Here is a 25,846-nt window from a genome sequence, read left to right on the forward strand (position 1 = left end):
AGCAAAATCCCTAAGCACATTCTCTCAGGATATTTTTCAGGCTACTAATTGACTGTTTAATGGTTTCACCTATTAACTATTTTAGATATACTTGTAGTGTACATATTATATGAAGCTAGAGAAATCTACAATCAGTAGCCCTAAATTTTAATTTTGTGGAAATTTTCTTTGTTACCCAATATAAAGCTGAATAACTAACAGTAATGTAAAACTCTGTTTTTCTCCTTTACTCTCAACACTTCTCATACCAGTTATGTGGGGTTTTTCCCACACCAAGCAATTCTTCAACCTGCTGGATATCCTACAATTCAGTTCATTTCGGACACTGTTTACCTGGACTTAGCATCAGATCCTACAGGTTAAGGGCTCAGTTCTGCTTAACTGCCCCCACCCACGACACACACAATTCAGATGCCAGTTGCTACTCCACAAATTTACCTCCACTTCTGACTGACTGGTTGTAAATCAGAGGTCCGCAGAATGCGCTTCTCATATTCTTCCATTATGCTGAATAGGTCAGTTACATTTTTCTCCTTCTTTGTTCAGTTTACCAATTTTATTTTAAACTAATTTGTATTGGAGTATAGTTGATTTACAATGTTGTGGTAGTTCCTGCTGTACAGCAAAGTGCATCAGTTATACGTATATCCACTCTTTATCTTTGTTTTTTAAATTTTTACTTTTTGGCACACCGCGTGGCACGCAGGATCTTAGTTCCCTGACCAGGAATCGAACCCGTGCACCCTGCATTGGAAGCACAGAGTCTTAACCACTGCACCGCCAGCGAAGTCCCCATCCACTCTTTTTTAGATTCTTTTCCCATATATGTCATTACAGAGTATTGAGTAGAGTTCCCTGTACTATACAGTAGATTCTTATTAGTTATCTATTTTATATATAGTAGTGGGTATATGCCAGTCCCAATCTCCAAATTTATCCTTTACCCCCGTTTCCCCCTTGGTAACCATATGTTTGTTTTCTAGACTTACGACTCTGTTTCTGTTTTTTGGTTTTTTACTTTTTCATAACATCTTTATTGGAGTATAATTGCTTTACAATGGCGTGTTAGTTTCTGCTTTATAAAAAAGTGAATCAGCTATACGTATACATATATCCCCATATCCCCTCCCTCTTGCGTCTCCCTCCCACACTACGTATCCCACCCCTCTAGGTGGTCACTAGACACGGAGCTGATCTCCCTGTGCTATGCGGCTGCTTCCCACTAGTCATCTGTTTTACATTTGGTACTCAATATATGTCCATGCCACTCTCTCACTTCATCCCAGCTTACCCTTCCCCCTCCCCGTGTCATCAAGTCCGTTCCCTACATCTGCATCTTTATTCCTGTCCTGCCCCTAGGTTCTTGAGAACCTTTTTTTTTTGTTGTTCTAGATTCCATATATATGTGTTAGCATACGGTATTTGTTTTTCTGTTTCTGACTTCACTCTGTATGTCAGACTCTAGGTCCATCCACCTCACTACAAATAACTCAGTTTCGTCTCTTTTTATGGCTGAGTGATATTCCAATGTACATATGTGCCACATCTTCTTTACCCATTCATCTGTCACTGGACACTTAGGTTGCTTCCATGTCCTGGCTATTGTAAATAGAGCTGCAGTGAACATTTTGGTACATGACTCTTTTTGAATTATGGTTTTCTCAGGGTATATGCCCAGTAGTGGGATTGCTGGATCGTACGGTAGTTCTATTCTAAGTTTTTAAGGACCCTCCGTTCTGTTCTCCATAGTGGCTGTATCAATTTACATTCCCACCAACAGTGCAAGAGGGTTCCCTTTTCTCCACACCCTCTCCAGCATTTGTTGTTTGTAAATTTTCTGATGATGGCCATTCTGACCGGTGTGAGGGGATACCTCATAGTAGTTTTGATTTGCATTTCCCTAATAATTAGTGATGTTCAGAAGCTTTTCATGTGCTTCTTAGGCATTTATATGTCCTTTTTGGAGAAATGTCTATTTAGATCTTCTGCCGATTTTTTGATTGGGTTGTTTGTTTTTTTCATATTGAGCTGCATGAGCTGCTTGTATATTTTGGAGATTAATCCTTTGTCAGTTGCTTCATTTGCAAATATATTCTCCCAATCTCAGAGTTGTCTTTTTGTCTGGTTCATGGTTTCCTTTGATGTGCAAAAGACTTTAATTTTCATTAGGTCCCACTTGCTTATTTTGTTTTTATTTCCGTTTCTCTAGGAGGTGGGTCAAAAAGGATCTTGCTGTGATGTATGTTATAGAGTGTTCTGCCTGTGTTTTCCTGTAAGACTTTTATACTGTCTGGCCTTACATTTAGGTCTTTAATCCATTTTGAGTTTATTTATGTGTACGGTGTTAGGGAGTGTTCTAATTTCAATCTTTTACATGTAGCTGTCCGTTTTCCCAGAACGAATTATTGAAGAGGCTGTCTTTTCTCCATTTGTATAGTCTTGCATCCTTTATCAAAAATAAGGTGACCATATGTGCATGGGTGTATCTCTGGGCTTTCTATCCGTTCCATTGATCTATATTTCCGTTTTTGTGCCAGTACCATACTATCTTGATTACTTTAGCTTTATAGTATAGTCTGAAGTCCGGGAGCCTGATTCGTTTTTCTTTCTCAAGATTGCTTTGGCTATTTGGGGACTTTTGTGTTTCCATACAAATTGTGAAAATTTTTGTTCTAGTTCTGTGAAAATGCCAGTGGTAGTTTGATAGAGATTGCACTGAAGCTGTAGATTGCTTTGGGTAGTATAGTCATTTTCACATTATTGATTCTTTCAATCCAGGAACATGGTGTATCTCTCCATCTGTTTGTATTATTTTATAATTTCTTTCATCAGTGTCTTCTGTCTCCTTAGGTAGTTTTATTCCTATGTATTTTATTCTTTTTGTTGCAATGGTAAATGGGAGTGTTTCCTTAATTTCTCTTTCAGATTGTTCATGATTAGTGTATAGGAATGCAAGAGATTTCTGTGCATTAATTTTGTATCCTGCTACTTTACCAAATTCATTGATTACCTCTAGTAGTTTTCTGGTAGCATATTTGGGATTCTCTATGTATAGTATCATGTCATCTGCAAACAGTGACAGCTTTACTTCTTCTTTTTTGATTTGGATTCCTTTTATTTCTTTTTCTTCTCTGATTGCTGTGGCTAAAACTTCCAAAACTATGTTGAATAATAGTGGTGAGAGTGGGCAACCTTGTCTTGTCCCTCAGCTTAGAGGAAATGGTTTCAGTTTTTTACCATTGAGGATGATGTTGGCTGTGGGTTTGTCATATATGGCCTTTATTATGTTGACAAAAGTTCCCTCTATGCCTACTTTCTGGAGGGTTTTTATCATAAATGGCTGTTGAATTTTGTCAAAAGTTTTTTCTGCATCTGTTGAGATCACGTGGTTTTCATCCTTTAATTTGTTAATATGGTATATGTGTCACATTGATTGATTTGCGTATATTGAAGAACCCTTGCATTCCTGGGATAAACCTCTCTTGATCATGGTGTATGATCCTTTTAATGTGCTGTTGGATTCTGTCTGCTAGTGTTTTGTTGAGGATTTTTGAATCTATGTTTGCCAGTGATATTGGCCTGTAGTTATCTTTCTTTGTGACATCTTTGTCTGGTTTTGGTATCAGGGTGATGGTGGCCTCGTAGAATGAGTTTGGGAGTGATCCTCCCTCTGTCATATTTTGGAAGAGTTTGAGAAGGGTAGGTGTTAGCTCTTCTCTAAATGTTTGATAGAATTCGCCTGTGAAGCCATCTGGTCCTGGGCTTTTGTTTGTTGGAAGATTTTTAATCACAGTCTCAATTTCAGTGCTTGTGATTGGTCTGTTTATATTTTCTATTTCTTCCTGGTTCAGTCTCAGAAGGTTGTGCTTTTCTAAGAATTTGTCCCTTTCTTCCAGGTTGTCCATTTATCTGGCATTTAGTTTCTTGTAGTAATCTCTCATGATCCTTTATATTTCTACAGTGTCAGTTGTTTCTTCTCCTTTTTCATTTCTACTTCTATTGATTTGAGTCTTCTCTCTTTTTTTGTTGATGAGCCTGGCTAATGGTTTATCAATTTTGTTTATCTTCTCAAAGAACCAGCTTTTAGTTTTATTGATCTTTGCTACTGTTTCCTTCATTTCTTTTTCATTTATTTCTGATCTGATCTTTATGATTTCTTTCCTTCTGCTAACTTTGGGGTTTTTTGTTCTTCTTTCTCTAATTGCTTTAGGTGTAAGATTAGGTTGTTTATTTGAGATGTTTCTTGTTTCTTGAGGTAGGATTGTATTGCTATAAACTTCCCTCTTAGAACTGCTTTTGCTGTATCCCACAAGTTTTGGGTCGTTGTGTTTTCATTGTCATTTGTTTCTAGGTATTTTTGATTTCTTCAGTGATCTCTTGGTTATTTAGTAGTGTGTTGTTTAGCCTCCATGTGTTTGTATTTCTTACAGGTTTTTTCCTGTAATTGATATCTAGTCTCATAGCGTTGTGGTCGGAAAAGACACTTGATACGATATCAGTTTTCTTAAATTTACCAAGGCTTGATTTGTGACCCAAGATATGATTGATCCTGGAGAATTTTCCATGAGCACTTGAGAAGAAAGTGTATTCTGTTGTTTTTGGATGGAATATCCTATAAATATCAGTTAAGTCCATCTTGTTTAATGTATCATTTAGAGCTTGTGTTTCCTTATTTATTTTCATTTTGGATGATCAGTCCGTTGGTGAAGGTGGGCTGTTCAAGTCCCCTATTGTGATTGTGTTAGTGTCAATTTCCTCTTTTATGGGTGTTAGCATTTGCCTTATGTATTGAAGTGCTCCTATGTTGGGTGCATAAATATTTACAATTGTTATATCTTCTTCTTGGATTGATCCGCCCATCATTATGTAGTGTCCTTCTTTGTCTCTTCTAATAGTCTTTGTTTTAAAGTCTGTTTTGTCTGATATGAGAATTGCTACCCCAGCTTTCTTTTAATTTCCAATTTCTTGGAATATCTTTTTCCATCCCCTCACTTTCAGTCTGTATGTGTCCCTAGGTCTGAAGTGGGTCTCTTGTAGACAGCATATATATGGGTCTTGTTTTTGTATCCATTCAGCCAGTCTCTGTCTTTTGGTTGGAGCATTTAATCCATTTACATTTAAGTTATTATTGATATGTATGTTCCTATTACCATTTTCTTAATTGTTTTGGGTTTGTTATTGTAGGTCTTTTCCTTCTCTTGTGTTTCCTGCCTAGAGAAGTTCCTTTAGCATTTGTTGTAAAGCTGGTTTGGTGGTGCTGAATTCTCTTAGCTTTTGCTTGTCTGTAAAGTTTTTAATTTTTTCATTGAATCTGAATGAGATCTTTGCTGGGTAGAGTAATCTTGTTTGTAGGTTTTTCCCTTTCATCACTTAAACATGTCCTGACACTCTTTTCTGGCTTGCAGAGTTTCTGCTGAAAGATCAGCTGTTAACTTTATGGGGATTCCCTTATATGTTATTTGTTGCTTTTCCCTTGCTGCTTTTAATACTTTTTCTTTGTATTTAATTTTTGATAGTGTGATTAATGTGTGTCTTGGCATGTTTCTCCTTGGATTTATCCTGTATGGGACTCTCTGTGCTTCCTGGGCTTGATTGACTATTTCCTTTACCATATTAGGGAAGTTTTCAACTATAATCTTTTCAGGTATTTTCTCAGTCCCTTTCTTTTTCTCTTCTTCTTCTGGGACCCCTATAATTGGAATGTTGGTATATTTAATTTTGTCCCAGAAGTCTCTGAGACTGTCCTCGATTCTTTTCATTCTTATTTCTACATTCTGCTCTGCAGTAGTTATTTCCACTATTTTATCTTCCAGGTCACTTATCCATTCTTTTGCCTCAGTTACTGTCCTATTCAGTCCTTTTACAGAATTTTAAATTTCATTTATTGTCTTCTTCATCATTGTTTGGTCTTTAGTTCTTGTAGGTCCTTGTTAAACATTTCTTGTATTTTCTCCATTCTATTTCCGAGAGTTTGGTAATATTTACTATCATTACTCTGAATTCTTTTTCGGGTAGACTGCCTATTTCCTCTTCCTTTGTTTAGTCTGGTGGGTTTTTACCTTGCTCCTTCATCTGCTGTGGGTTTCTCTGTCTTCTCATTTTGCTTTACTTACTGTGTTTGGGGTCTCCTTTTCACAGGCTGCAGGTTCGTAGTTCACAGTTTTTTTTTTTGATGTCTGCCCCCAGTGCCTAAGGTTGGTTCAGTGGGTTGTGTAGGCTTCCTGGTAAAGAGGAGTAGTGACTGTGTTCTGGAGGATGAGGCTGGGTCTTGTCTTTCTGGTGGGTAGAATTGCATCTGGTGGTGTTTTTAGGGGTGTCTGTGACCTTATTATGATTTTAGGCAGCCTCTGTGCTAATGGGTGGGGTTGTGTTCCTCTCTTGCTAGTTGTTTGGCATAGGATGTCCAGCACTGTAGCTTGCTCTTCGTTCAGTGGAGCTGGTTCTTAGTGTTGAGATGGAGATCTCTGGGAGAGCTTTTGCTGTTTGATATTATGTGGAGCCAGGACGTCTCTGGTGGACCAATGTCCTGAACTCAACTCTCCCACCTCAGAGGCACAGGCCTGACACCCGGCTGGAGCACCAAGACCCTGTCAGGCACATGGCTCAGAAGAAAAGGGAGAAAAAGAGGAACAAAAGAAAAAAGTAAAATAAAATAAAGTTGTTAAAATAAAAAAATTAAAAATATATATTTAAAATAAAAAAATTAAAAAGTAATAAAAAAAGAAAAGAAGTATGGACAGACACAACCCTAGGACAAATGGTAAAAGCAAAGCTATACAGACAAAATCACACAAAGAAGCATACACATACGCACTCACAAAAAGAGAAAAAGGAAGTAAGTATATATATCTATATATAAAAATAAAGAGAGCAGCCAAATCAATAAACAAATCTACCAGTGATAATAAACTCTAAATACTAAACGAAGATAAACATAAACCCAGAAACATATTAGATGCAGAAAGCAAACCCCAAGTCTACAGTTGCTCCCAAAGTCCACTGCCTCAATTTGGGATGATTCGTTGTCTATTCAGGTATTCCACAGATGCAGGGTATATCAAGTTGATTGTGGAGATTTAATCCGCTGCTCCTGAGGCTGCTGGGAGAGATTTCCCTTTCTCTTCTTTGTTCGCACAGTTTCTGTGGTTCAGTTTTGGATTTAGCCCCGCCTCTGCGTGTAGGTCGCCTGAGGGCGTGTGTTTTTCCGCTCAGACAGGGCGGGGTTAAAGGAGCAGCTGATTAGGGAGCTCTGGCTCACTCAGGCTGGGGGCGGGGCACGAGGTGCAGGTACAGAATGCATGGCGAGCCTGTGGCGGCAGAGGCCAGCATGAGTGACGTTGCAACAGCCTTAGGTGCACTGTGTATTCTCCCGGGGAAGTTGTCCCTGGATCACGGGACTCTGGCAGTGGCGGGCTGCACAGGCTCCCGGGAGGGGAGGTGTGGAGAGTGAGCTGTGCTTGCACACAGGCTTCTTGGTGGCAGCAGCAGCAGCCTTAGCGTCTCATGCCCGTCTCTGGGGTCCGCGCTGATAGCCGCGGCTCGCGCCTGTCTCTGGAGCTCCTTTAAGTGGCGCTCTGAATCCCCTCTCCTCGCGCACCAGGAAACAAAGAGGGAAGAAAAAGTCTCTTGTGTCTTCGGCAGCTCCAGACATTTTGCCGGACTCTGCCCCGGCTAGCTGTGGCACACTAACCCCTTCAGGCTGTGTGCACGCAGCCAACCCCAGTCCTCTCCCTGGGATCCGACCCTCTGAAGCCCGAGCCTCAGCTCCCAGCCCCCGCCCGCTCCCACGGGTGAGCAGACAAACCCCCTCGGGCTGGTGAGTGCTGGTTGGCACTGATCCTCTGTGCGGGAATCTCTCCGCTTTGCCCTCCGCACCCGTGTGGCTGCGCTCTCCTCCGCGGCTCCGAAGCTTCCCCCCTCCACCACCCACAGTGTCTGCCCACGAAGGGCCTTTTAGTGTGTGGAAACATTTCCTTCTTCACGGCTCCCTCCCACTGGTGCAGGTCCCATCCCTATTCTTTTGTCTCTTTTTTCTTTTGCCCTACCCAGGTACGTGGGGAGTTTCTTGCCTTTTGGGAGGTCTGAGGTCTGCTTCCAACGTTCAGTAGGTGTTCTTTAGGAGTTGTTCTACGTGTAGATGTATTTCTGATGTATTTGTGGGGAGGAAGGTGATCTCTGCGTCTTACTCCTTCGCCATCTTAAAGGTCTCCCCAAGGATGGTTCCTATTAGGAAAACTTCCAGCTCAGAATTCTGCTTTATTGGGTCATTAAACTAGCAGTGGAGACTCTCCAGCCTTCTGTTTCTTTATCTTTTTGTGAGGCACAGCCCTCTCCAATAGTCCATAGATGGCTTCTTTTGTATTACATCCCACCTCAGGTCCAGCGCAGACACAGCTGACTGCGACCAGACTTTCTCTATTTCTGTTTTGTAAATAAGTTCATTTGTGCCATTTTTTTTTTAGATTCTTCATATGTGATATCATATGATATTTGTCTTTCTCTTTCTGACTCACTTCACTCAGTATGACAATCTCTAGGTCCATCCGTGTCGCTGCAAATGGCATTATTTCATTCTTTTTTACGGCTGAGTATGAATTTACCAATTTTAGCATAATTATGACCAGGCTTGACTTGTTTCTTGACCTAAATCTTCCTTTATTTTATTTTCCTAGATAAAAGCTAAATAAAAATGTCTATTAAACAGTTTTTCAAACCAAACTTTTATATAATATAAAATTTTTTTCTAGCATATGAAAAATATACAAATGGTTTAACAGAACCAAGCATTGTTTAGCTGGCTGACAAGATAGAGCCCTGTGGAATAAGCCATGATACCATACATTAATTATCAGTAGAGTTTTTATCCCTCTCTTCCTCTCTCCCTTTTTGAGTGAAGTAAATACACTGCCTTGACAACAGTTGCTTTTTGTTCACACCAGGCCACCATATTTATTCTGCTTCATTACAGAAACTCCACTTACTGTATGAAAGTATCCATCTCACTGACAGTGGGTGAAAATGACACTGGGCTGTGCTACAATTCCAAGATGAAGTACTTTGATAAAGCTGAACTTAGCAAAAGCAAGGAAATTTCGTGCCGTGACATAGAAGATTTTTTACTACCATCCAGAGAACCTGAAATCCTATGGTATAAGGTATGGACTATGAATGATTTTATCACTTATAAATAGATTAATGTGTACCTTATTCTAGGGCAAGTTGGATAAAAACATTTAAGTGGGTGTTATATAGTTCAGTTCTGCCTTCCTGAGATACTACAGCAAGTTGTGCTGGGCATTATAAGTTTTTAAACCAGGGACTTTGATAATCCAAGTCAATGTTTGTATTTTTAGTACATTGTAATAAGCTACTATGTTAATGTTTATATCTAGTTTATGCTGATAATCCTATCAAGTCTATTATAATCTGTGTTGATAATTTCAGGAACTAAAATGCATTAAGCATTCATTTTAAACTCTTCATATAAGCAGTCCAAAATGTCCCCAAACAAGGAGAAAAAGGATTGACTTGCTTCTGTGATAAAATGGTACACTAGTTTTATTGAAATATTCTGTTTAATGGAAGTATCTTTGTGCATATCCTAATCTCTTTTGTATAAAAGCATACATGTTTTTAAAGATCTGATGAAAATGTATACGATTATAAAAGTAGTGTTAGATTAACTTCTTTTCAAAAACCAGAAGCAACTTTAGGCTTAAGCAGAATAATCAGACGCTGTTCTTCCTGTCACATCATTGACTTTGACTGAATTTCAAGATTTGAACATGTTCTTCAACTTATTTATATCTAAAAGATGCTTTTGTTATTGAACATACCCAAGAAAATACAATATAGATGTTATGAACATTTGTCTGGAATATGTTTTCCATGATTTAAAGATACCTAGTGTAAACTTTTGCTTTGTCCAACTAACTGGAAATAGGAATTTAGGAAGCTGGATCTTTTAGTAACTAGATTCACAAATGTCAGTATACAGAATATGAGCCCTCAGGACTGATAACGAATTCAAAACTTGTTAGAAATGAAACAGGAAGTACATCTTTAACAATTTTTAAAGGATTTTTCCAAAATTAGTAATGCCCTTCTTTGAATGACTTTCTTTTGATTCTTGACAGTAAGCAGTGGAGTATTCAGAACATCAAGGGAACTGTTGAAATATTTTTCTACTTTTCCCTTGGATTTCTGTATTAGACAGTATTAAATAGCCCTTAAATATTAGCTCCACTATTTCTGTCCCTGTGCATGTGAGCTTTATTTACTTTTAAAGTTTTTTAATTATATATTTCTCACCCTGATTTTCTGTGGTTTGCCTGCTTTCCACAGGAGGATTCTAAGCAAGCCCTGATGATTTCCTCAAAGGGGAGAGGTATTAGGGGAGTTTGACACAAGATCTTCAAGTACAGATATTTTTCTAGTACTCATATGTGTACATTCAGGTTCTAAATATGCAATTTCTTTGTTGTTTGCCAATAAGTTGATCTTAAGAGTCATGCACTTTTTCTCACTTTTTGCAAATAGTATCTCAAAATTTGCTGAAACATTAGAGGCCACGCACACACACACACACACACACACACACACACAGACACACAGAGTCACACACTCAGTTTTTTAAATGGCTGGCCTCATATTGGTCCTTTAGTCATGCTTCCACCATCTCCCCAGTCATTGTGACCTTACGCTATAAAGACCATAATTAGTGAAGTGATGGGTGGAGATGCAGTATATGTGGAATTTAAAAGTTTTGTAACAATTCAGATTATTTTTCCATAGTCAAGGGAATATGTATTGCATACATTTAGTGTATAATTTATGCAACTATGACAGTTTATGCAACTAATATGAGGATATTAAGTGTATATTTTGGACTGAAATAACCAGATAATTGTCCTCCAATTATACACAGGCATTGAGACACATAATCAAAATAATGGTCTGCATAAATTTGATCTGACACTAAATGTTTAACAAAATAATATTACCTCTGACTAGTGTTAAAAGGTTTAAAGTTATTTTATCCTCATTCCACTGATTTCAAATATGGCTAGAGAAAATGGACTTCTGTTTGGCAAAAACAGAAATCTCCTGAGCCAACATCATTATAATCCAAAGCTTAAAGCAGAGACCGTAATTTGGTAGACTGTGAGACTATAAAGACCTTGCATATAAATAATGGCCATTTCTTCCATGGACTGTAGAATATATATGCTATGAAAAGATTGAATTATTTCTAAATGCAGCCTTAAAAGATTTAAAATACTGAACTAAAGCATTTTTCTCTATAGAATTAGTTTTTCTGCTTTCCACTAAAAAATTCATTTTATATTTTATATTATCAGTATCAAAGTAGTTAATTTCATAATCATCAAATGCAGACTATTTGCTTCTAAAAATGATGTCAGGAGTAATCTTAATAAATGTCATTTTCTTATATCTAATAAATCAATACATATATGATTTAGAGACACTGAAGTTAGACGTTAATAAAGTGACTTGCTAATAGTGCTTTTTTCAAATTGAGGTACCTGATTTCCCAGAGATGTGGAGAAGTTTTGAAAATCTGTAGCATTAATTCACAACTCTAGCTCTTTTAAAATCTAACTTTAGAAGCTTTTAGTTTAGTTATTTTAAATACTTTAAGTTACTATATGTACTATAAACATTTTGTCTTCTTCACGTAGGAATGTAGGACAAAAACATGGAGGCCAAGTATTGTATTCAAAAGAGATACCCTGCTTATAAGAGAAGTCAGAGAAGACGACATTGGAAATTATACGTGTGAATTAAAATATGGAGGCTTTGTTGTGAGAAGAACTACTGAACTAACTGTTACAGGTAAGTACAGTCTTCAGTATTTCATTTGCAAGTAATGAAACTAACATTTTAAGTTTCATTTTTTGTGCTGCGTATTGATTTTTTTCAAATCTTTGCAATGAAGGAAGTGCTTAACCAAATGCTAAGTGGATTCCTATAGGTGAAATTTATTCCTCCTTGCTTTCAAATCATGTTGCCCTGAAATGCATATGAAAGGTTAAAGAAAATAGGCTTAGGGGATTATAGAAATGTTAGCTTTTGAAAGTACTTGAAATAATGAGTTTACAGTTTCAGAAAATTATGCTTATATTTTGTAGCGGTATAATTTTTGGAAACACTTCCTAGAATGTTGAAATGGAATATATGAAATCTACCTCTGTCTTCCTGTCTTGCTCCAAATTAGAAAAATTACTTTTCTTTTCATTTATTACTCTATGAACCTGATATACGTGTTCTCATGAACTTGAATATAACAAAATTTCAGATACAATAATTGAATAATTATGTGACATGCATTGCATGGACTCATTCCCATACCTGGTTGCTAAGGTAGAAGGGCATGAGAACAAGGTTCAGAACACTGTCTGAAATCACGAATCTACAGCTCACTAGTCACATGACTTTATTTTAATCACCACAACCTTCAAAATATCACTTTCCTCATGTATAAAATGGTGATGGTAAAGTTTGCCTTGTTTATTTCATAGCATTTTTGCAAGAATTGAATGAGGCAAGGTAATACATATGAAATCAACTTGCAAAACATAGAATTATATCCAAATATGCATCGTTTTGTCATGTTAAATGATGTCATGTTAAATATTGTATTCATTCCCTGTTTTATGTTATTGAATACTTCTCTCAAAGTGGTTCCAACACAAAAAAGGGGGGGAATCAAGACCAATGCTTTAGGCAGTTGAAGACATTATTCTCATCTTATTAAGAGAGATTCTTCTTGGTGACATTCTTTGTACAATCTTTTTTTTTTTTTTAATTTTTGTCCTACTGCATGGCAAGCAGGATCTTAATTCCCTGACCAGGGATCAAACCCGCATCCCCTGCAGTGGAAGTGTGGAGTCTTAACCTCTGGACCACCAGGGAAGTCCCTGTACAATCATTTTTATGAACCATATATATAAAAGTAAGAAAAGGATATCAGATACTTTAAAGAGATTTCCATTTGTTCATTGATTCACTTAAAATAGTTTTCCCGTATATGAAAATTGTTTTGTGGTAGTCACCTTCATCTTACAATAATCACCTTGAAATCTTGAAATTATGATATGATATACTTTGACTTAAAAACAAAATCTGATTTCATGAAACTCATTTGATGGATAGTAATTATTCAGCTTGAAAGGAAATTTAGTTAAATAAGTAAGATGCTCTTTGGTAATGCCTTTGATAGATATTAGACCCAGTAAATAACTGACAATAGCAATACATGGTACATTTGAATAGTAAACACACATTTAATCATGTATTACGTACCTATGATGTACACATGTATGATTTGCACTAGTTTTGTTTTCAGCTTTGTTGTGTATAATAGGTCTTCGTATAGAAAATTAACACTTTTATCACTTTACCTCCCTGTTTAATGGAACAGTGAAAAACATAACTATCTGTACTTGGGTTTTCTTTACAATAAATGTTGAATATTTTATTATTTCTTTTTTGCTCTTAATCTATACTGAAGTAGCTTTTCAAGGAGTAGGTACTGAGACAAAGGAATTAAAACATACTGAAAATAATGAAAAAATATCTATTCTGTAAAGAAAATAGAATGAACTTCTAGTCTTTATTCTTTGGAGTGTAGAGCTAATTCTTGGTAAGCACATCTTTCCCCTTTCTAGAAACGCTAGGTTACTAAAACACTGTCTAGTAAGAGGTGATTGGAAAACAGTCTCCTAGAGACTGGAAACTGGGTCCCAAATGGTAAAATCATGTAAGTAGGCTATTTTGTACAATCAGTAATAGAATTGTTTTCTCGTAAATGCTACCCAGGGCTATTTTTGTACATTCATTTTCTCCAAAAGATATCTCCTTTTCTTTATGCAAAAAGGAGGAATAATTATTTCTTGATACCCAAAAGGAAGTTAATGAAAGTTTACATTCAGCTGAATATTATGAATACCTCTAATTTAAATAGCTCTACCTGTGACATTGATTTGGGGAAATAAAAGTATAAAGCAAAATTTGATTATATATGAAATTTTGGTTGAATCATAGAGCTGCATATCCCATAGTTAAAAGTAATATGTATTAAAATGCATTTTAGGTTTTAACAAGAAGTCTGTTGACAAGATATATTTATGCATAACATTGCTTTAAATAGTGTTACACTATAGCTCATTTACTTTGGCTGTGGCCAAAGAGCAATTCTTAGAACCCAAGTTAAACTCTCAGTAAAGCAACGAAGGTGGGCATTTTCTCTGAGCAATAGTTGATCCCTGCTTTGTATCTTGTTTTTCTGCATATCATGGTCATGTTATACTTAATGTAAATCTTATGCAAAGCATGATATCATTTAGTTTTAGTGGATCTGCCTTAGCTGATAATATATATTCTGAAGTGTGTTAGAATGTTTCTTTAAAATAAAACAAAAGAGAGTCCAACACATGAAGAGAAAAGAAAATTTCTGGATAAATAAAGTGGCATCGTACAGACCATATTGTAAACTTTTATGGGAGATCTTTGGTTTATTAAAAGTATATGTGTCGGGCTTCCCTGGTAGCGCAGTGGTTGAGAGTCCGCCTGCCGATGCAGGGGACGTGGGTTCGTGCCCCAGTCCGGGAAGATCCCACATGCCGCGGAGTGGCTGGGTCCGTGAGCCATGGCCACTGAGCCTGTGCGTCAGGAGCCTGTGCTCCGCAACGGGAGAGGCCACAACAGTGAGAGGCCCACATACCACAAAAAAAAAAAAAAAAGTGTATGTGTCTACTAACTGAAGTAGTGGTTCAGGAAAACAGATCACAGTGAAAGAAACAATAAACCTGCTTGACACTTTTGGTATACTTTAAACATTTTTTTAATAGATCTTTATTGGAGTATAATTGCTTCACAATACTGTGTTAGTTTCTGTTGTACAACAAAGTGAATCAGCCATATGCATACATATGTCCCCATATCCCCTCCCTCTTGAGCCTCCCTCCCATTCTCCCTATCCTACCTCTCTAGGTCATCACAAAGCACTGAGCTGATTACCCTGTGCTATGCTGCTGCTTCCCACCAGCCAACTATTTTATATTCGGTAGTGTATATATGTCGATGCTACTCTCACTTTGCCCCAGCTTCCCCTTCCCACCTCGTGTCCTCAAGTCCATTCTCTATGTCTACATCTTTATTCCTGCCCTGCAACTAGGTTCATCAGTACCATTTTTTTTTAGATTCCATATATGTGTGTTAGCATACGGTATTTGTTTTTCTCTTTCTGACTTACTTCACTCTGTATGTCAGACTCTATGTCCATCCACCTCACTACAAATAACTCAATTTCATTTCTTTTTATGGCTGAGTAATATTCCATTGTATATATGTGCCACATCTTCTTTATCCATTCATCTGTTGATGGACACTTAGGTTGTTTCCATGTCCTGGCTATTGTAAATAGTGCTGCAGTGAACATTGGGGTACATGTCTCTTTTTGAATTATGGTTTTCTCAGAGTATATGCCCAGTAGTGGGATTGCTGGGTCATATGGTAGTTCTATTTTTAGTTTTTTAAGGAATCCCCATACTGTTTTCCATAGTGGTTGTGTCAATTTACATTCCCACCAACAGTGCAGGAGTGTTCCGTTTTCACCACACCCTTTCCAGTATTTATTGTTTCTAGATTTTTTGAAAATGGCCATTCTGACCAGCATGAGGTGATACCTCTTTGTCTGCATTGGGTCTTCATTGCTGTGCGTGGGCTTTCTCTAGTTGTGGCAAGCGGGGGCTACTCTTCCTTGTCGTGCGTGGGCTTCTCATTGTGGTGGCTTCTCTTGTTGCGGAGCACGGGCTCAAGGCACATGGGCTTCCGTAGTTGTGGCACGCATGTTCAGTAGTTGTGGCTCGCAGGCTCTAGAGCGCAGGCTCAGTAGTTGTGGCGCACGGGCTTAGTTGCTCTGTGGCATGTGGGATCTTCCTGGACCAGGGCTCAAACCCATGTCCCCTGCATTGACAGGCAGATTCTTAACAACTGCGCCACCAGGGAAGCCACAGTGAAAGAAACAATAAATGTGCTTGACACTTTTGGTATACTTTAAACATTTAAAAAAAATAAACATAAGATGTTTCAGCATCGTTTGTAGCCTCTACCCTCTTCTCTATGCCTCAGCCACACTGTTTTACTGTTTTTCTCCAAATATCCTCCCTCTTAATCCTTACTCCTGGTGTGCTCCCTCTGGAATCTTTTTTCTTCCACGTTGTCACAGAGCTGACTCTTACTCTTTCTTCGAGGCACAGCTAAACTGTTTACCTCTACCACACTGCATTATAATTATTTGTTGCCACTCCTGGTTTTTCACAAGAACATGAATTTTTCAGAGTCAAGGGCAATGTCTCTTTTTTTATAAACATTTTAGTTTAGAATAGTTTTACATTTACAGAAAAAATAAAAAGGATAATAGGGAGAGAGCCTGTATTCCCCACACTCAGTTTCCCCTGTTATTAACATCTAACATTAGTATGGTACACTTGCTACAATTAACTAATGTTGCTATATTATTATTAACTAAAGTCCATATTTTATTCAGATTTCCTTAATTTTTACCTAATGTCCTTTTTCTGTTCCAGGATCCCATTTAGGATAGCACATAGCACTGAATTGTTTTGTTTCCTTAGGCTCCTTTTAGCTGTTACTGTTACTGACTTCCCTTGTTTTTGATAATCTTGACAGTTTTAACAAGTGCTTATTTTGTAGAATGTCCTTCAACTGATTTGTTTGATGTTTTTCTTATGATTAGACTTGAGTTATATATTCCTGGAAGACCATAGAGGTAAAAATCACAACATATCGTACTACCAACATGGCGTCACTGTTGATGTTGACATTCATCACTTGGTAGTATTAGTCACTTCTTGGTCAGATTTTGCCACTGTAAACTTACTCTTTTTTACAGCTTTCCCTACTCTACTCTTTGGAAGGAAGTCATTATCTGTAGTCCACACTTAAGGAGTGAGGAGTCATGCCCCTACCTCTTTGAAATCAGAGTATATGCTTAAATTATTTGGAATTCTTCTACATGGGACATATATCTATTTTCCTACATTTATCTACTTATTCAATCATTGTCTATATCAGTATGGACTCATGAATATTTCTTTTATACTTTGGTTTGTATCCACCATCACCTTATTTATTTTGTTGTTTAGATTGTTCCAATTTTGGCCCTTTGGAGCGTTTTTAGTTTGTTTGTGTGTGTGTGTTTGAGTATTTATTTATTTTCAGACCCTACAAGGTGCTCCAGGATCATCTTATGTATTTCCTGCCCTAGCCCTGCAGTCATCTATTTCTTCCGAAGAGTCCTTTTTCCTTTTGTTGGAGAATGGTGCTAGAAACTAAGATCTGGGCGTTGGGAGTACTCATTGCTAATCAAGTATAGTTGCTTCTAAGACCTGTCAGTTGACAGAGCAAGGAAATATGAGTATACTAACCCAGGTATATACACATATCTAGAAATATTTCTGTATGTAACCATTCGTATCTATATTGAACTAAACATGAGTTCATACTTATGTCTCTAACTCTAATCCATTACCATAGGGATCATTCTGGCCTCTTCCTTTGGCTTATGTGTAACCTTCTGTCCAATCGTGAGAAACCTGGTTACCACCATCTGCCATCTATTTCCTTAATTGTTTTTTTTTTTGTTAATTTATGTATTTGTTTTTGCTGTGTTGGGTCTTTGTTTCTGTGTGAGGGCTTTCTCTAGTTGTGGCAAGCGGGGGCCACTCTTCATCGCGGTGCGTGGGCCTCTCACTATCGCGGCCTCTCTTGTTGCGGAGCACAGGCTCCAGACGTGCAGGTTCAGTAGTTGTGGCTCACGAGCCTAGTTGCTCCACGGCATGTGGGATCCTCCTAGACCAGGGCTCGAACCCATGTCCCCTGCATTAGCAGGCAGATTCTCAACCACTGTGCCACCAGGGAAGCCCCCTTAATTGTTTATTTCCAAATAGGTGTGCAATGGGATCAAAGTTGTTGGCCTGTACCCCTATGAGAAACAACTTTATAGACTAGAGTATATTGCTTATATACAGTTTCTTTTGACTTTAGTCTTACAGACTCCACCCATTTCCAAAGTTACTTAGGTCAGCACCTTTTCCTCCCATCCCCTTCAGTGAGGTTGTAATATATTGATAGTTAGGTGGTTTTATCACATTCTGCATTCCCTCCGGAGATTTTCCATCCTCCTAAATAATGTCTTCAAAATTTTGCATATATTAAGGTTTATAGGGGAGGAAAAATAATTTTCTGTCTACCCTTCAGAGTTCTTGGCTAAGACCCCCTGTAATAAAAGACAGATTAACAAGAGAAAAACAAACAGAAGTTTATTAACATGTATATGTCACATGTACCTGGAAGATACCCAGGGAAACTTAGTACCTCACCAAGATGGCCAAAGCCACTCCCTTAAATATCATCTTCAGCTAAAGACAAAAGAAAGGTTTTTTGGTTGGGGGAGGGGGAGAAAAGCCAGTTATGGGCGGTTACCAGGAAAAGCACAGTAAACAAGGGTAAGTCTAAATCTAAATCTAAATGCCTTCTTCATTGGTAAGAGTTTCTGGAGATATAGTCATTTTTCTCTTCCTGGTACAGAGAGGGAGACATCCTTACATAAATGAAGATTTTTTTATAAGTGTAAATTCCCCTTACAAAAGGGTAACTCTTAGTTTATTTTCAGAGCTTCTCCTGTGTCTGCAGTTTCTCAAAATAACCAGCTCAAAATTATCTTTATATCAAAGAGGCATATTTTTGGGTGGCACATTCTGCTACCCTTCATTTCCACCTTTGAAACTTCCCCAATAAGTTTTATAGTCTAGAATCTGAGTTGGTAGATGGCTTCATATCACAATGAACCATTCTTAGTCCTGAGAATAGGTTAGTTCGGTTAAGGAGTTGTTTTATATCTGGAGGCAGTTTTTCAGTTGAGCTCCCAGAGTTAAACCTATATGGTGCAAGCCATCAGGGATTTATTAAGAGACGTTTCTATAGAAACACAAGAAAAACAAAGGTTAATGATTGGAGCAGAATATAAGCCCAGTTTCTGAGTCCTGAAGTCAGCTGGTTAAAAAGATTTCTAGATGTTGGGCTCAAAGAAGCTTTTTGTGTTTTTGTTGTAAAATATAACTAAAAAATTTTACCATTTTTAGGTATACATTTCACTGGCATTAACTGCATTCACATTGTGTGCAATAACCACCATTACCTCACCACCATCTACCTCTAGAACTTTTTCATCTTTCCAAACCGAAACTCTGTACCCATTAAACCGTATCTCCCCATTCCCTTCTCCCACCAATCCCTGGCAACCACCCCTCTATTTCTGTATCTATAAATTAGACCATTCTAGATACCTCAAATAAGTGGAATTATACAATATTTATCTTTTTGTGTATGGTTTATTTCATTTAGCGTAGTGTCTTTAAGGTTCATTCATGATAGCTCCTCATTTCCTTTTATTACTGAATGATATTCTGCTGTGTGGCTGTACCATAGTTTGTCCATTCATCTTTTGAATGGTGCATCTTGGGTGCTTCCAGTTTTGGGAGATTATGAATAAAGCTATTATATACATTATTGTGCAGGTCTTTCTGTTGATATAAGTTTTCCAATTAGTTGAAAAAATACCTAGGAATATAATTTTTAGAGTATATGGTAAGATCATATTTAGCTTTGTGAGAAGCTGCCAAACTGTCTTCTAAAGTAGCCGTACCATTTTGCATCTCCATCAACAATGAATGAAGAATTTTAGTGATCTCTATCCTACCACCAATTCTGTTGTTTGAATTTTAACATTCCAATAGTTTTGTAGTGGTATCTCACTGTTTTTCAATTGCCAATTCCCTAATTATAAATTACTTTGACCATCTTTTTATATGCCATTTGCATTTTGTATATCTTCTTTGATCTGTGTCTGTTCAGATACGTAGCCCCTTTTTAAATGGGATGTTTGTTTTTCCATTGCTCAGTTTTAAGAATTCTTTGTATACTTTTCATACAACCCTCTCATCAGATGTATGTTTTGCGAATATTTTCTCCCATCCTGTAACTTTTCTTATTTTCTTTTCTTTTTTTTTTTAACTATTGAATTCACTCCACTTTATTCTGGGATGTATACTACAGAGAACACAACTCAGAAACATACCAGCGGACATAAAAAACTAAGGCCATTCTGTGAGTTATTTTTAAAACGTAGTGTTTTTGCACATGATCTTTTAAAAAATGAATTACCTAAACCAAGATTCTCTTCTGAAATAAGAATTTAAGGTCAGCACAAGACAACTTTAGGGCCGTGTCTAATCTGAAGCTCATCATGTGACTATAACTTTTCTTTTGATTTTCCTTAATGATTTTCACAGAGCAGAGGTTTAGGGTTTTATTTTAGAGTTTTCTTTTTCTCTAAAACGTAGACTTAATTCTATAAATTTCTTCTAAACACTACTTTTGCTGCATCCCACAAGTTTTATAAGTTACATTTTCATATAGTTCAAAATATTTTTAAATTTCTCTTGTGAAGTATTCTTTGACCCATGTGTTATTTAGAAATGTGTTAATTTCTAGGCATGTGGTGATTTTCCCAGCTATTTTTTCTCCTATTGACTTCTAGTTTATTTTCAGCGATCTGAGCACACACTTCGTGTGATTTCTATTTTTAAAATATTGTTAAAGTGTATTTTATGACCCAGAATGTGATCTTTCATGGTGAATGTCCCATGAGAGCTTGAGAGGAATGTTTATTTTGCTGTTGTCAGATGGTGAATTCTATAAACGTCAATTAAATCAAGTTTACTTACAGTGTTTTTCAAATCAACTGTATCCTTACTGATTATCTGCTTGCTTGATATTTCAATTACTGAAAGTAGAGTGTTAAAATTTCCAAAAATAGTAGTGGATGTTTCTGTTTATCCTTTCAATTCTCTAAGTTTTTGCCTCACAATTTTGATGCTCTGTTGTTAGGTGTGCATGTGTTTAGGGTTATTATGTCTTCTTGGAGAATTGATCTCTTTGTCATTAGGTAATATCCCTCTTTATTCATATTTTCCTTGTTCTGAAGTCAGCATTGTCTGAAATTAATATACCTAGCTTTCTTTTGATTAGTGTTAGCGTGGTGTATCTTTCTTCATCCCTTCACTTTTAACCTATCTGGTTCTTTATTTTTAAAGTGGGTTCCTTGCAGACAACATGGTTCGATCTTAATTATTTTCATCCACTTTGACTTTCTCTATGTTTTAACTGATGTAGTTAGACCACTTACATTTAAAGTGATTATTGAGGGAATTCCCTGGCAGTCCAGTGGTTAGGACTCCACGCTTCCGCTGCTGGGGGCCTAGGTTCAATCCCTGGTCAGGGAATCCCACAAGCCACATGACGTGGCCAAAAAAAAAAAGTTAAAAAAAATAAAGTGATTTTTGAAATTGTTGGACTAATGTATTTGTCAGTGGCCAAAAACAAAAAGTTAAAAAAAAAAAATAAAATGATTATTGAAATTGCTGGATTAATAAGTTTGTCAGTGTTTTCAGTTCATTGAACTTATTCTTTGTTTTTCCTCTCTCTTCTGCTCTCTCTGGTTTTAATTGAACAATTTATATGGTTCTACTTTGTCTCTCCTTTCTTATTATCAGTTTTACTTCTTTTAAAAAAAAATTTTAGTGGTTGCTGTGGATATTTCAATACTTTTTTTAAACACCAATCTCAGCCCACCTTCGTAAAACACTATGCTACTTTGTGTGTAGCACAGGTACCTTATTACAAAGTATTCTCAGTTCTTCCCTCTCATCCCTTATAACATTGCTGTCATTCATTTCACTTATCTGTATGTTATAACGTCCAATAAATTCTTTTTATTTATTTTTTTACTTTAAAAAATTTATTTATTTATTTATTTATTTTTGGCCGTGCCACAGTGGTTTGCGGGATCTTAGTTCCCTGACCAGGGATCGAACCTGTGGCCCCTGCCGTGGGAGCACAGAGTCATCCAATAAATTCTTATTATTACTTTAGACAAATAGTTATCTTTTAGATCAATTTTTAATAAGGTAAATAAAATATTTTATTTTACCCTCATTTACTCCTTCTCTGACACTTATCTACTTTATGTTGATTCACATTTCTGACATACATATTTTCCTTCTGCCTGAATCACTTATGTTAACATTTCTTGCAGTAAAAGTCTGGTGGTGATAAATTCCCTGTTTTTGTTTGTTCTAGAATGCCTTTAGTTTTCTCTACTTTAAATGTTCCACTCCTCTCTCTTCATTCTTGAACGTTTTTTGAAAAGAGGTTCACTCTGATTCTTAGCCTTGTTCCTCTATAGATATGGCATTTTTCCTGTGATTTTTCAAGATTTTCTATTTGTCTGTGCTTTCTTTCCTGAAGTTTGAATATATCTAGATGTAGTGATTTTTGTTATTTATCCTGCTTGGTGTTTTCTGGGCTTCATGGGTTTCTTATTTGGTGTCTGTCATTAATTTTAGAAATTCCATGGCCATTATTATTTCAAATATTTCTTGTTTGGTCCAGTTTTTCTTTCTTATTCCTTTTCTTCCTTCTCCTGCCTGTGGAAGTTATCCCATAGTGCTTGGATGTTCTGTTACATTTTTTTTCATTCTGTTTTTCTTTCTCCATTTTGGTTTATGAAATATCTATTGACCTATTGACCTATTTTCTATTGACCTTTTTTAACTAAGTCTTTCCTTGGCTGTGTCCAGTACACTGATGAGCCCATCATAGACAGCCTTCATTTCTGCTACAGTGTTTTAATTCCTAGCTTTTCCTTTTGATTCCTGCTAAGAATTTCCATTTCTGTGCTTAAATTATCCGTCTGTTTTTGCATGTTATCTTTCTTTCCATTAGGGCACTTAAGATATTAAATATAATTATTTTAAATTCCCTGTCCAATAATGTCAATATCTGTGTCATATCTGGGTTTGGTTATGATGGTTGCTGACAGAGTTTCTGGCTCCAGTGTCTTCTTCAGATAAGCAAATCTCAGCTGTGACTCTGGATTCACCTGTGTTTCCAAATTTTGGAGTGGTGGTTTGCCTTGAAGCATCAGTTCTCTTAGAGGTCTAAGAAAAGCTTTTGGTTTTCAGTTTTTTCCGCTTCTTCTTGTTGTAGAAATGGGAGTGATGACTTCTAAGCTACTTACTTGGGGAAGCTGAAACCAAAAGCAGCAATGTCATTTCTGTCTTGGGGTTCTCAAACCCAGTGAGAATCTAGCATGTCTGACCCATAGTAGTCACTAAACAGATGTATATTCTTGAATGAATTAATTCGGTATCATGGACATATTCCTCTTTAAATCAGTTGCTCTTAAATTGTGTTTACAATTGAGCAGAATGATACCTTGTCACCCCAAAAGTATAAAAAATAGTGGAGGAATAACTCCCTCAATCCAGATCCCATATCCCATACTCCACTTTTGCTAACACTACTGAGTATTACATCAACCCTTTTATTTCCTACATTGTATTGTTGCTTTGTAGTGAACTTTAAGTCAAATAACTTCATCTCCCATATATCAATTGTTAACTCAAGTGCCTACCTACAGTTGAACTTTTAGGTATAAACATAGGACTGAGTTTTCCTATTAAGATTGCTTCATGCTCATTTTTAACGTCTTCCAGTTTATCAAATTCTTTTCAATTCTTGATTGTGTATTCTGCTATATTAGCTTCTCTTTATGGACAAGTGTCAATAAATTTTGACCCAGAAGATATTGCTGTTTTGATTGAAATCATTGTTTAAAGTGTTCTATGCAAAAAAGTCCTAAATAAAGCTGTGTAGCATTCTATTATACTCCTGTTTTCTTTTTTTTTTGTCCATTAATGTACCTCTCTTTAGGTACAGTTTTTTTATGCTACTAAGAAATCCATAACCCAGCCCATATTTCTTCACTTGCTTCTTTTCATTTAATAGTCAAATATAATAAAGTACATAAAATATAAATATGCAGCTACTTAGTGTATTATCAAATGAACCCACCTAGGTGAAGAAATAGAACATTACAGGCAGGACTTCCCTCATGGCACAGTGGTTAAGAATCCGCCTGCCAGTGCAGGGGATACGGGTTCGATCCCTGGTCCAGGAAGTTCCCATATGTTGCAGAGCAGTTAAGCCCGTGTGCCACAACTACTGAGCCCACGCACCACAACTACTGAAGCTCGCATGCCTAGAGCCCATGCTCCGCAACAAGAGAAGCCACTGCAATGAGAAACAAATAAGTAAATAAGTAAATAAATAAATAAGAACATTACAGGCATCACAGAAGTTCTCCACATACCCTTCTGAATATAAACTCCTTCTTCCCTGCTATTGATTATGTTAATGCCCTCATGACTTTTATGTTGTTTTCTTGTCTTTTTTTAAAAGTTACACTAGTGGATAGTGAATACCTAAGCAATATAGCTAACATTTTGCCTGTTTCTGAAACGTAGAAATTTGGACCCACACACTGTATTCTATTGTGTCTGGTTTTTTCAACTCCAGTTTGTTGTAAAAATTCATTATGTTATTCCATTTAGCTGCAGTTTATTTATTACTTTTATACTATAGTATTCTGTGAATATCTCACAGTTTGTTTACAGACAATTGGGATTGTTTTGATTTTTTTGCTAATGTACGTAATATTGCCATTAACCACCTTGCAAGCACACACACACAAACACACGTTTTTCATTGTACATATAAGTAGGAATTTATGGAGGATTTTACCTAGGAGTGGATTTGTTTATTCACAGTATGTGTATTTTCAAATTTAGTAGATATTGTTTAGGCTGCTTTGGGTCATGGGCCTACCCGAACCAAATGGACTGAGAGAAGGAGGGGAGTAGTAATCCAAAGGAAGTTTGAGGTGCCAAGAGAAAGTGAAAAATATTCTAGGGAATATAAACAACAGATGTTCACTGCTTCTAAACATTGTGATTTCTTGGAGATTATAAAATGTGGTTTGATAGTCATAAAATTATGTTGTGGGTCATATGACAATTTTCTGTACTTTATCTATTGATATATATATCAAGTTTGTATTGCTATACATTGCCATATCCTTAGGGTTCCTTATACTAAACTCTAACTCACACCCAAGCTGTATCTTTAGCCCTAACCCTCTGCCAGATTATTTGTGGGAGTGCAGCTATAGGGAAAGCATGTCAAGAGGTGGTCCATAACAGACCAAGTAACTCCAAAATGAATTAGATGACCTTGGCTCTTCATACAATGTGATCTATTTAGACAAAAAATACAGATTAGTTTATGGTACATGCTTTTGGATTTGTTTAGGTCTAAGAAAAAAATGCACACTATATAAATTTTTCCAGAGGTATTAAATTATATATTATTCACTTTTATCTGTTAATACTTATTTTTCCTTCTGATGAAAACATTTTTCTTTAATTTTAAAAAGAAAGATTCAAAACAAAATAACAACCATATTTCCATCACAAAATTTTGAATGAGTCAGACAAGTTGAAAGCCATTTAATTTCTAGGGCTAGATCATGAGTAAAGTAATGGTAAGAAAATGGATTGTGAAAATGTTATATCAGGAAAAAATTTTTCCAACACAATGTAAGAGTCAGCAAGAATAGGGATGAAGTGAGGAAAGGAAAACTGACTTGAAAAAAACAAAAAGAGTGAGGTTATTGCTACAAGAGTGTAGCATTTTTTATACTTGGTATAACATTTTTAACAGAGTTAATGTAGCAATATACTTAAACTACTTTCCAATCAGCAATAGGCTGAATTTATGTTCTCAAAAGGTACATCTTCCTCCTGTTTTTGTGGATGAGGAAGCTGAGGCAAAGAAA

At 36.6% G+C, this 25,846-nt stretch overlaps 1 protein-coding gene across 1 annotated transcript in view; it reads left to right on the forward strand.

Annotated features, from left to right (window-relative positions):
• IL1RAPL1 (interleukin 1 receptor accessory protein like 1) overlaps positions 1-25,846 on the forward strand; it is a 723,124-nt gene that overhangs the window by 151,524 nt on the left and 545,754 nt on the right. The window contains exons 6-7 of the mRNA XM_065900137.1: positions 8,969-9,155; positions 11,703-11,856. Of these exons, the coding sequence (XP_065756209.1) occupies positions 8,969-9,155; positions 11,703-11,856 (341 nt within the window). The remainder of the gene's footprint in view (positions 1-8,968; positions 9,156-11,702; positions 11,857-25,846) is intronic.

This window comes from Phocoena phocoena, chromosome X, assembly GCF_963924675.1.
Source record: "Phocoena phocoena chromosome X, mPhoPho1.1, whole genome shotgun sequence".
NCBI classification, from domain to species: domain Eukaryota; kingdom Metazoa; phylum Chordata; class Mammalia; order Artiodactyla; family Phocoenidae; genus Phocoena; species Phocoena phocoena.